We start from the raw sequence: 12,591 nt of genomic DNA, 5'->3' as shown, positions 1-12,591 counted from the left end.
CATTTCTTCTGATCTAAAGTTATATGCACTATGGGAGGGTCCCTGGGCTTCCACCGCACCTCCTCCCAACACCCGCGCAGGGCACCTCTGGCTCGATCGCCACCATGCAAAAAATACAATCTTTGCACTCTAGCAGTGCCCCTGCCAGCTGACAGTGCCAACCTAGGCACCTTTACAGTGCCAACCTGGGCACTTGGTAGTGCCAGTGTGCCCAGGTGGCACCAGCAGTTCCAGAGTACCACCCTACCCAAAAGCCATGGACATGGGGGCCTCCAATTCCGTGGGAGACCCTCACGAGTGCCGTTTTGTCTGGTCCCTGTTTGTGGAGACCAGTACGAGCTCCGAGGCAAGGAGGATAGATCCCAATGCCTCGGAAACTACATATTAAAGTGAGACTAGCTGACTCGCTTTAATATGCAGATTTACCAAAAGTGATCCTGCCTACAATTGGCAGGATTTACATCACAGCAACTTGCGAGATCGCGTTAGATCTTGCAAGGCGTTGCAGCTGGGTAGATCCCGGGAGCGGGGTTTCCTGGCTTCTATCGGTCATGCTGCACTGCGGCACGCTGCTTTGCGGTTGCAGTGGTGCAGTTCAATCACGCTCTGTCTCCCCCATGCTGCTGTTCCAACTCCTCCGATCACAGGTTTCCTCCATTCCCACTCCTTGCACGCCTCCAGAGACCGAATCTGTGATTGGAGCAGTAAGGGAAGGAAACCGTTAGAGTTGGAAATAATTCTCATCAGAGCAGATCCTCAGAACTTGGTAGTTAATGGACAGTTGGCACTTTTTTCCATTTGAAATATTCCTCAAAATCCTTTTAGTGTTGTACGTTTTTGAGGGAGAAAGGGAGAGCTGCTGCTTATGGAAGACACCAGGAGGCATGCTCTGAGGTTAATCATTTAAAAAAAAATCTATAAATAAAGTTTGTTTCCCATCACCTACTCCTCTCACAGTTACAGCAACTCTCCTATTTCAACATTAAAGAAAAAAGAGAGTTCGGACCCTGGCATTGATATTTATGGATCTGGATGAGGGAGGGAGGCCAAGATGGTCACATGTAGTGCAGCTAAAATGGCTCTGCTCTGTGTGCGACAGAGGGAATGGGAGAGGGAAGTGAGGAAGTAAAAGAGGGAGGGAAACTGAGAAAAAGCCGGGGTTTGAGAGTGAAGGTGGCATCTCACGGCAACAGAAATTGTTCACTTTCACACTTGCAGCTTATTTATTTATGTATATGATGTCCCAACTCTTTTTTTAAATATCTTTTCTTTTCATTCTAAAACCCTCCACATGGGCCTGGCTTTCAAGTTAACAAAGTACTGCTGGAACAACAATAGCCACACAAAAAAGGGGAAAAAAAGACCTTTCCAGTGGCTTTCTTCTTTTATATTGGTCAATTAATTATTTTGTATGTAAATGTAAAAAATACAGAGATTTGGGGTGGAGGAAGAAAAATATTTTAGGCAATCCAGCTTCTTTTGTTGCCCTTCGTTTTTCTTTGAAAGTTACTACTGTAGAAATCGGATTTGATTTATTGTCATGTGTGCCGAGGTACAGTGAAAAGTATTTTTCTGCGAGCAGTTCAACCAGATCATTAGTACATGAAAAGAAACGAAAATAAAGAAAATACATAATAGGGCAACACAAGGAAGAAAATATATAATAGGGCAACACAATGTAAATAAATAAACACCGGCATCGGGTGAAGCTTACAGGGGTGTAGTATTAATCAGGTCAGTTCATAAGATGGTCGTTTAGGAGTCTGGTAACAGCGGGGAAGAAGCTGCTTTTGAGTCTGTTCGTGCGTGTTCTCAGACTTTTGTATCTCCTGCCCAATGGAAGAAGTTGGAAGAGTGAATAGGCCGGGTGGGAGGGGTCTTTGATTATGCTGCCCGCTTTCTCCAGGCAGCGGGAGTTGTAGATGGAGTCAATGGATGGGAGGCAGGTTTGTGTCATGGACTAGGCTGTGTTCACGACTCTCTGAAGTTTCTTGTGGTCCTGGGCCGAGAGTCGCCATACCAGGCTGTGATACAGCCAGATAGGATGCTTTCTATGGTGCATCTATAGAAGTTGGTAAGAGTTAATGTGGACATGCAGAATTTCCTTAGTTTCCTGAGGATGTATAGGCGCTGTTGTGCTTTCTTGGTGGTAGTGTCGACATGGGCGGAACAGGACAGATTTTTGGTGATGAGCACCCCTAAGAATTTGAAGCTGTTAACCATCTCCACCTCGGCCCTGTTGATGCAGACAGTGGTGTGTACAATACTTTACTTCCTGAAGTCAATGACCAGCTCTTTAGTTCTGCTGGCATTGAGGGACAGATTGTTGTCGTTGCATCACTCCACTAGGTTCTCTATCTCCCTCCTGTATTTTCACTCGTCATCATTCGAGATCTGGCCCACTATGGTTGTGTCGTCAACAAACTTGCAGATGGAGTTGGAACCAAATTTTGCCCCACAGTCGTGTGTGTACAGGGAGTATAGTAGGGGGCTAAGTACGCACACTTGCGGGGCCCCGGTTGTGAGGACTGTCGTGGAGGAGGTGTTGTTTATTCTTACTGATTGTGGTCTGTGGGTCAGAAAGTTGAGGATCCAGTTGCAGAGTGAGGAGCCAAGTCCTAGGTTTTGGAGCTTAGTTATAAGCTTGGCTGGGATTATGGTGTTGAAGGCGGAGCTGTAGTCAATAAATATCGGAGTCCTTGTTGTCGAGATGCTCTAGGGATGAATGTAGGGCCAGGGAGATGGCATCTGCGGTGGACCTGTTGCAGCAGTATGCAAATTACAATGGATCAAGGCGTTCTGGGAGTATGGAGTTGATGCGCTACATGACCTGTCTGTATCCAAGCTTTTTTTGACTGTTGTTGTCCATGGACGGGATTCTCCGTCGGCTAACACCGAAATTGGGAAATTTGATTGGGCGGGGAATCGTTTTTGACGCTGATATCGTGGCGGGTGCTGGTTTCCCGCCAAATCGCAATTCTCCGATGCCTCGACACCGGCGTCAATGCGCTCCACTCGCATGTATGGTGAACATCGTGGTATATTATTGTGGGCTTGACCCGGTATTCTCGAGAGCCTCCTCGATTCTCCGCCTCCACCGAGGTGAATTCCCAACAGTGAGATTCACTTCTGCTATTAAAAATCGTGAAACTACCGCTGTGGTGATATGCCTGTAAACAATATCATCGATGGATGATATCTACTATTCTATGAGCATGCAGCTGGTGTGCGACCATCAGATGTGGGTCATGCACGCCTGCGCCCGATACCCAACAGTGTGCATGACACCTTCATTCTGCCACACTTGACGATTCCCGGCCTCTTCGAGGCGCACCCTCGGCTGGGGATTTTGCTCCTGGGTGACAGGGGTTATCTGCTGCGGTCGTGGCTGACGACAGCTATCCGAAGGCCACAGATGGATTCGGAGACCTGCTACAACGAGGAGACCCGCTATAATGATGCCCACGCAGTGAAGAGGGGCGAGATCGAGGAGTGCTTCGACACCCTGAAATGCGATTCATGTGCCTGGACAGTTCTGGAGAGGCCATTCAGTATGATGCTGGGAGGGTCGCCTGCATCATTGCGGCCTGCTGTGTTCTCCACAACATCGCACAGCAGAGTGATTACATGCTGGAGGAGGATGAACACCAGTCCTCATCGGATGAGGAAGGTGCAGGGCAGGGTGAAGATGGGCTGGACATGGGGCACAGGCAGGTAAGGGAGGCCGCATGATGTGTGCGCCAGGGCCAACTTGCTGCACTACAGGGGTGCGGGCCCTGGGTTGGCAATAACAGCAGGTCTGGTCCATGGGATGGAGGATGATGACAATCTCCTTTGCGAGGAGCTCTGGTACTCCGCATCGTTTGACCATGTCTGACTCATGCCCATCATAGCACTTTCCACTGTCCACCTGGATGATCTCTGCATGCGAGCTGGCCATTCCATCCCACTGTTCCATCGAGTCCCTGGGTTGGCGGAGATGAGGGATGGGATGGGATGGAGTGGAACACTGGATCGGCGAGTGCTGGTTGAACTGTACCCCAACATCCGCCAATTTCCCTGATCCCTTTGCGGCCTGCCCAGACCAGCCCACCCTTCACACCCATCTTCTGGAGCACCGAGGCAGGTTGTAACATTGTGAACAGGTGTTTAATGCGACAACATGTATGCAGATTTGTGCCCTAGCCCTATCGCTAAACTGTGCCCTGCATCTGTGCCAACTTAACTGGTGTCTAATTTTCTGGCGTTGCGGGCCCCAATGTTATGTCTCATTGGATCCCCAACAGTACATCAGGAGTGGAGGCGGCCTTCTTTGATTCCCGCCCTGTGACCCAGGTCCCCTTTGGCGGCTGCCTTCTGGGGTGACCGGGCCTGGATGGGCCCGGCTGCTGCTTGACTGTCCCAGATGGCATGGTGCTGCCCTGTTCTGCCTGCTTCCCGCCAAATGTGCCAGGGACAGGAGGGGGAAGAGTCCGAGATGCTGCGGTGTTCCAGCACCTGCCTTGTGAGAGTCACCGGCATAGGCCCCATCACCATCACCCCATCCCTACCTCCAGCGGGGTGCCTAGTGGCTCCCGGGTTACTCCATGGGACAAGGGTGCGAGCGGAGCTAGCCCCTGAGGCACCCCCGCCACATGGCTCTGCCAATTTTGGAGGCCCGCTGCCGTCTCGGCCAGGCTCTTCATGCTTACGGTCATGAAGCACAGGGACTGGACTACCTCCATCTTCGTCTGGGATTGTGCTACATCATGCTGCGACTGTGCCACCGCCTTCTGGGTCTGTGCCACATCAGCAACCAGTGACTGTGCAATCTCCCTCTGGGACTGGGCCACCTCCCTCTGCATCTGTGCTATGTTGGCTAGCGCCTGGACAGTGCTGCCAACACTCTCAGGCATGTCTGCTGTGACTGTGCCACACTCAGGAGCGCCACTGCAATGTTCAGGTGGCTCTGGCATATGGCTGCATGTGAGATGGCAGTCCTGTCCTGGGCCTCGGCCACCGCCTGCACAGAATGCCCCAGGCCTCGGATCCATATCCGCAACCCAAGCCCCCAAGGCCTCCACCGCGGACGTCACCCATGTGGTGTTGGCATGCGTGGCACACATGACCGGCACCACATCCTGCACATGGTTGGTCTCTCCACCTGCAGGTGCTGAATGCCGATCGACAACCCCTCACGTAGTTCCTGGCTCTGCGACTGCAGCTCCGCAATCGATGGGACCGTCCGTTCGAGAAGCCCAAAACCTGTTTGGACGGCAGCTAATCCCTGGGGTCTGCCTGTATTTACGAAACAGTGGAGTGTTTGACAGTCCCACGCATGCACCCCAGGGGGTGGGTAGCTGGTGGCTTCAGGGGCCAGGGCACCCTGCTTTGGTGGCTATTATGAGTGCAAGCATGTGGTGCAGTGTGGGTGTTTCGTTGCCCTTCTGGTGTGGTGTCAGGATATGGGGGTATGGGACGAGGATTGGTGACAGGGACACAGTGCTGCTTACTCACCCTGGCCGCCCTGAGGAGGTCGTGAAACATGTTACGGCACTGCAGGCCGGTCCGGATGGTGTTACTGTCTCTGCCACCTGGGCCAAGGCACGGCGAAAGGCGCCAGCTGGCAGCCTCTTTCCCGGGCCGGGATACAGGGTGGCCCACTTCTCCTCCACCCGTCCAGGGGGTCTCGAGCTCGGTGTCAGTGAATCATGGAGCCGCTCTCATTTTTGCCATCTTGTTGGCTGCGATGGTGTGTGTGGGGGCTGATGTGTGTATATGCGGCTGCAGCTTGTCAGACTCCTGAATGTCAGTCGCGAATCCTGCACCGTTTCTCATTCGAATCAATTGTGTTCCACGTGGCTCTGGTGCTAACCCCTCAGCAGTCACTGAAACGGTCCAGAAGCAGCCAGTTTTGATGTTGTGGAGGTCCACGTATCCTGTGCTGGCGTCAACACTTAGAACCGAGAATTCCGCTGCATGTGTTTTCTTTTTTATAACACAGTTTTGTCAGGGGTGGGGGTGGTCTTGGTGATTGAAAAAGCTGTTCAATGTTTCCGTTTTTGGCCATCTGCCCAAGTCTTGGGAGGTTTTACTAGAACCCATAGAATCCCCACAGTGCAGGTCAACTTGAAGGTACAGCAAGTAATTAGGAATGCAAATAAAATGTTTGCATTTATTGCAGGATAATGGTATATGAAAGTGGAATTTTGCTGAATTGCTTACGGCTTTAATGAGACCACAAGTAAGGTACTGCTTACACCTTACTACAAACATCTTGCTCAAGGAGAGCTATACTTTCATTGAAGTCAGATCAGTGAAGGTTCACGAGGGGCAGTTTTTTAACTTTCCCCCCACTGTCAGGTTAGTAGGCAGGGAAAGACTGTAAAAACGTTTGGAAGGCCTTCGCACAGGGTACCCACCTGACCTAACATCTGCAATTTTATGCTTGAGCATTGCCCCTGTTAAAGCCCTTTGGTGGCCAATGATTGACTACTTGGTTCCCCACCCAACCTCAATTTGATGGCAGGAGTTCAGGGTCAGGGGGAGACCCAAGAATGAACCAGTAGGAAGGAGGTGGTGGAGGTGCGCCTCCATAGCAGCCACCTTTTAACACCATACCCCACCTACCCACAAACTCCAGGTAGGTATGGCCCCTTGAAGCTTCCCCATCTCTGCCCTCCAATCTCTCTTCCAAGCCCCCCTCCCCAATAGCCCTAGGTCTCGTCTCGTCTCCTCTCCTCTCCTCTCCTCTCCTCGGCAGATGTCTTAGCTCCAGCTAATTAAAGCTTGTTGAACTGTTAATTGACTGTGAGGCAGGGAGTATTAGCAGGGATGTGTTTTCCACTGACAATTTGGATGGTGCAAAGAGAAATCCCACCATCCTAAAACTCCTGGCCTCAGTTGGTTCCTGGTTGATTGAAGGGTAATCTTATGAGGCAAGATTGAATAGGTTTGGCTTATTCTCTTTGAAGCTTAGAGGAATGAGAGGTAAACCTATTGAAACCTATGTTCATAGAGGGCTTGACTAGTATTATGATCCTCGAGCAACAGTGGTTAAGATACTGGACAGAAACCCAATATTTTATTTTAATTTTGTAAGACTGTGAGGAAAGGATACTTCTCTCCTGGAGTGATTGCACGAAGAAATAGAGATATGGTATATTAAAATAAACTTTATTACTAATGCACTATTAAAATATTTTAACGTCACACCTGAAAATAGCTTCCAATTACCCCTTAAACAAAACTACTCAGTACAGTGAATACAACACTCTTAATTGCTACCTTTATTCATCTAAACAAGAAAATAAACCATCTCAGCTCTGAATCCACCTTAAATCCCAGTGGCACAGAGGAATACTTGCTTTACAGAGTTATACTTTGAGAAACACATTTTTTGACACTGCTTTATTGGAGATCTGACTCCTGTCAGACCCATGCAGAAATTCTAGCTGTATGTCTTCAAAAGCTGTTTCAGCTCCTCCTTGTTCTCTGACAAGTCTGCACTGTTTTAAATACTCTTAATCTCTTTTTAACTAAACTATAGCGAGCAAAACCTGACTTGTGGTTCCAGCTTCATCTGGAACTGAACTCAAAATACTTTCTCAAAAAGCCTGATGCCATAGCTCCACCCATCATCTTACCAAGTTGAAAACTAATTAACTCCCCAGTGAATCATCTTAATCAGAACAAAATTACATTAACCCAAGCTTTTTACAATGGTTAATTGCACCTCTGGCTCCCAAAATCTTTCTTGTGTTCCAACCTCAGTATCTTTTAAAACCTGGGGGGGCGATTCTTCGAGCTCTGCGCCAGGCCGGAGAATCGCCGCAAACGCGCCCTGACGCCAGGGTGCGATTTTCTGAGGTGCGGAAATCGGAGCCATTTGCACCGGCGCGTTTGGTGCGGCGCGGGCCGCTGGAATCGGTGGGGCCGCCAATTCTCAGGCCCGGATGGGATGAGCGGCCGCGGCGCCATGTTGGTCGGGGCCGGCGTGCTAAAGAAGTCCCTCGTGCATGCACAGGTTGGCGCAGCCCAACTGGGCATGCGCGGGTTGGCGCGGCGCCCATTTGCCTCCCCGAAAGGAAGCTGGAGCGGCCTGAACTGCTCCAGCGTCGTGCTGGCCCCCTGTGGAGGCCAGAATCGGTCATACCCGGGCCCGGTTCGCGCCGTCATGAAACGCGACGGCGTTCACGACGGTGCGAACATTTGGGCTCCATATTGGAGAATCGCCCCCGTGATTTCAGCAGACAAGCACACTCTAACCCAGGCTTTTAATCCTTGCTTTATCACATACTTAAAATACAATATATATCTGAAATTCCTAATATTCATCACACTGGATAGAAGATAAGAGTATGTTTCCCCTCATGGGAGGAAATCTAGAACTTACAATGGGGTTGACCTTTTAAGACTGGTATGGAGGCATTCCTTCTGTGAGAATTGTGAATCTCACAATAGGGTAAGAACCCCTTTTTAATGGATTTGAATAAATTTAAATATCGCTACCCAGCCCCCTGCCACATGATTTCTCCCACCCTCCCCACTAATTATTCAAATCACATTGGCAAGGTTTACAACAGTTTTTTAAAAAAGAGATTCAGTCGAGGGCACCCCTGTGGGTACAAAGTACATATAGCTCGGGGGGGGGGTAAGAATGGGCAGTTAGTGGGGAACTTGCAGGTATGGGGGGGAACGCCAGCGATACTTCCGCAGTGGTGGGGGGATGATTGTTGGGGTGGGGAACCCCTGATGATTGTCCGTTGGGAGATGAGGGTTCCACTTTTGTCCTGATAGGGGCAACCTTTAAAGATGGCACACCAATCTCTGTGGAGCCGGGTGCCAACTCTCTCAGGCCTCGCCCTGCTATAGTGACTTTCAATCAGAGGCCTAAGATCGGGAGGGAAACTGGACTGAGCTTGACACTTTGAAAAAACATGGTAAGGCTCCCCACTAAATGTCACAAATGTAGTGAGAAAAGCTGGCAGTGGACACAACGGGCTACACCCCGCTTTTACGACCGAGCTGACACTTAGTCAGAAAATGAGAAATTGCCACGCTAGATAACAATTTTATGCACCTTTAGATCGCTCTATACTTGTCTAAAGTTCCAGTAGTCTGCAGGGATTTGGCTGGATGATGCTGATGTGCATTTTTGATGGTTTAACGACTATACTTATTTTGATGAGTGAGTTTATATTTTCATCAAACAGAGCATGCAGATGAATCATGCACAGAAACAGATATACACACACTATCAGGAGGAAGGGAGTCATTTGCAGCATTTTCCCTCAACTGATTCATTAGTGGGTTACAATAAATGATAGGTAAATTCTGCATGGTATGTGCAGGAACAGCCCTTGAAGTTCAAATTGTCTGTTCTTATCCATGCTTCCTTATGTTTTTCTCCATGCAGAATGGTTTACTGCAGTTTCACTTATTGGAATCGTCGTTATATTGGTTCTTATTGTTGCTTTATGCTTTGCCATCTTCTGCCTTTGTCGGAGAGAAAGGTATGGAATTTTCCCCCACTTATGCATCCTGTATTAGAAAAACACTGGTAATGTAAATATCCCATGAACTAGCATGAATAATATTACCATTCTCCCTCTCTTGCTAATTTGCAGAAAACACCATCGTGTTTTCAAACAAAGAAGAAGCTCAGATGTTTGTTTGAAACCGTTACCAATTGCTTGTGCATTAAAGACTCCATGCTGTTCCTGCCCAGGTACTGAAGGATATCAGGTAATGGTAACCTGTATTTTCAAATATATTTGGTTCTGTTAACCTGCGATTACTTTCTTCTGATTTCAGAAATAAATGTATCTTTTAATTGATAGTCTAAATTATATTGATTGACTTTCAGAAAGGTAAACATATGGGACGAAAATCTCTCGGAGAATAGCGGGAGGGCCTTCCCGACATTTTTCCTGACCTCCCGCTATTCTCCCCCCCCCCCCCCCCCCCTCCCCCCCCCCCCCCAGGGCCGCCCCACGACACGAATCGCTGCTCGCCGTTTTTTTACGGCGAGCAGCAATTCTCCCCTATCCGATGGGCCGATTTCCCAGGCCTTTACGGCCGTTTTCACGAATTTAAACACACCTGCTATCACAGTTCGTGAAAACGGCCGCAAAGTGCCGTTCTGCACAACCATGCCACCGATTGGCACGGCCGGCAAGGGTGGCATGGGCCCGCGATCGTTGGGCACCGATCGCGGGCAGCGGGTCCGATTCCCGCGCACTCTTTGTCCCTCCGCCGCCCCGCAGGATCAGTCCACGGGGCGGCTGAGGGGCATGACGGACCGCGCATGCGCGGGTTTGACGCATATGCGCGATGACGTCATCCGCGCATGCGCGGGTTGGAGCCGTCCAACCCGCGCATGCGCGGCTGACGTCATTGTGCGCGTCAGCCGCCGTGAGTCTTGGCGGCCGGGTTTAGCAAGCGTTCGCTAAGCCCGCGTTGCCGTTCTTCCCGGAGCCGCGATGCTAGCCCCGACCGGGGGGGGTGAATCGGGTCCCGGGAGGGGGCGCGGAGGCTGCCGTGAAACACGGCCGGTTTCACGGCAGCCTTTACGACTTTTGCGGAGAATCGCGCCCAAAGTGCCGACGGCGGAGTGAAACCCGGAGTGTTTCACTCCGGCGTAGGCCGCTCCTCGCCCCCTGTCCCCCCCCCTCCCCCCCGGGGGGCTAGGAGCAGAGGCGCGTCAATCTCGCGCGCCGGGCCTTGACGTTTGCATCAAAGTGGCACCGCCTGAATGACTAGGCCGGCGGCGCCTAAATGACGTCACCCGCGCATGCGCAGGTTGGCCGGTACCAACCCGCGCATGCGCGGTTGCCGTCTTCCCCTCCGCTGCCCCGCAAGACATGGAGGATTGATCTTGCGGGGCAGCGGAGGGAAAAGAGTGCTTCATACAGAGACGCCGGCCCGACGATCGGTGGGCACCGATCGTGGGCCAGACCCCTCCTGAGCACGCCCCTGGTGCTCAATCCTCCCTCCGCCCTCCACAGGCCCCACACGCAGCGGTTGCGCGATATTCACGGCGGCAGCGACCAGGTGTGGTTGGCGCGGTGTGAACCGGTCGGATTCGGCAGGCCGCTCGGTCCATTTGGGCCGGAGAATCGGCCCTCGACCGGATTATCCGAGCGGCCTGTCGCAAAACGCGACACGCCATTTTGGGGGGGGGGGGTGGGTGGGCCAATCGCGTGCGGGTGCCAGGGCGGCATGGCGTGAATCACCTGGCACTCCCGCGATTCTCCCAGCAAGCCTGATCATTTTTATACCATTTTAAACTGTAGTCTTAATTAGTTAATTCTTCAAGTCTATGTGCCAGTACAAATGTTTAACTTTATTGATGTTAGTAAGATGATGAACCATTATTCCTAGTTTGATGGTATTTGGACTCTATTTTGGAGTTCATTAGCACTCCAGATGCTCAAATCAAAATGAATTTTACATTTTTTGATCTGAATGTTTAAAAATTATGTCAGTTTCTGAAGATGCAAATTTCAAAATCATTGAAAGAAAATATACACAAGACCATTACCCTTTACTTCCTAATGCTCACTAAAATCACTGTGTACTAACACAATATCATCTAATTTTACAGCACAGGAAGAGGCTATTTTGCCCATCATGTCTCCACCGCCTTCCAAAAGAGCTATCTAGCTAGTCCCATTCCCCACCCCTATCTCCATAGCCCTCTAAATTCATCACTTTCAAATATATATCCAACTCTTTTGAAACCTCCTGTGGAACCACTCTCCCAGGCAGCACATTCCAAATCCCAACAACTCTCTGAGTCAAGAAGTTTCTCCTCATCCCACTCCTAGCTCTCTTGCTGACCATCTTAAAATTGTGACCCCCATGTCACTGACTTACCAACTAGTGGAAACAGATTATCCTTCTTTACCTTGTCAAAATTGGTCATAATTTTGAACACCTCAATATGTCACCTTTTAATCATCTTTGCTCTAAGTAGAACAAGCCCAATTTCTCTAATCTTTCCTTGTATCTAAAATCCACCATTCCTGGTATCATCATAATACATCTCCTCTGCACTCTCTCCAGGGCTTTAGCACCCATTGGTCTGACCAATGATTTGTCGAGGTGTAACATCTCTTTGCTTTTATTGCCTCTATTGCCAAGAATCCTATTAGAAATTTCTCATTTTTTGACAAGTGATTGGATAATAGATGCAAGCAATATTGGGCGGAACCTAATGGCCGCATTGCGCCCCAGTTCGGGCGAATCGGCTGCGCGTCGCAGCCGGCAGATGCCTGGAGAGATCTCTTCTGGGCTCTACCCGGCTCAACACGACTCATGAGATATCACAATCTGAATCTTGCCCATTTTGGACGGGATCAGTTTTTGGCAAATCTGCATATTAGAGTGAGTAGTTAGTCTCACTCTAATATGCAGCTCGCCTGATCTAGCTGAGGTGCTGGGATCGAACCCTTTGCCTCAGAGACGTTAGGCAACGCTGTTCAGTACTGGTCCCCACAAACGGGGACCAGGTGGAATGGCACTGGGGGTGTCTCCCAGGTGTCAGAGGCCCCCAGGAGGTTGCCCTGCTGGTGCCATTAGGGCACCTTGGCACTGCCAGCCTGGCAC

At 50.3% G+C, this 12,591-nt stretch overlaps 1 protein-coding gene across 7 annotated transcripts in view; it reads left to right on the top strand.

The window, feature by feature from the left end:
* The window catches only part of LOC119964595, a 405,789-nt gene that overhangs the window by 62,752 nt on the left and 330,446 nt on the right, over window positions 1-12,591 (top strand). For 4 of the 7 annotated variants that reach the window (XM_038794278.1, XM_038794277.1, XM_038794279.1 and 1 more), the window contains exons 3-4: window positions 9,398-9,494; window positions 9,609-9,726. In XM_038794278.1, the coding sequence (XP_038650206.1) occupies window positions 9,398-9,494; window positions 9,609-9,726 (215 nt within the window). The remainder of the gene's footprint in view (window positions 1-9,397; window positions 9,495-9,608; window positions 9,727-12,591) is intronic. The other 3 variants (XM_038794280.1, XM_038794281.1, XM_038794282.1) reach the window with 3 other exon arrangements.

The sequence above is a fragment of the Scyliorhinus canicula genome, chromosome 4, assembly GCF_902713615.1.
Source record: "Scyliorhinus canicula chromosome 4, sScyCan1.1, whole genome shotgun sequence".
In the NCBI taxonomy this organism is placed as follows: domain Eukaryota; kingdom Metazoa; phylum Chordata; class Chondrichthyes; order Carcharhiniformes; family Scyliorhinidae; genus Scyliorhinus; species Scyliorhinus canicula.
This window is presented reverse-complemented; position numbering and strand designations above follow the sequence as displayed.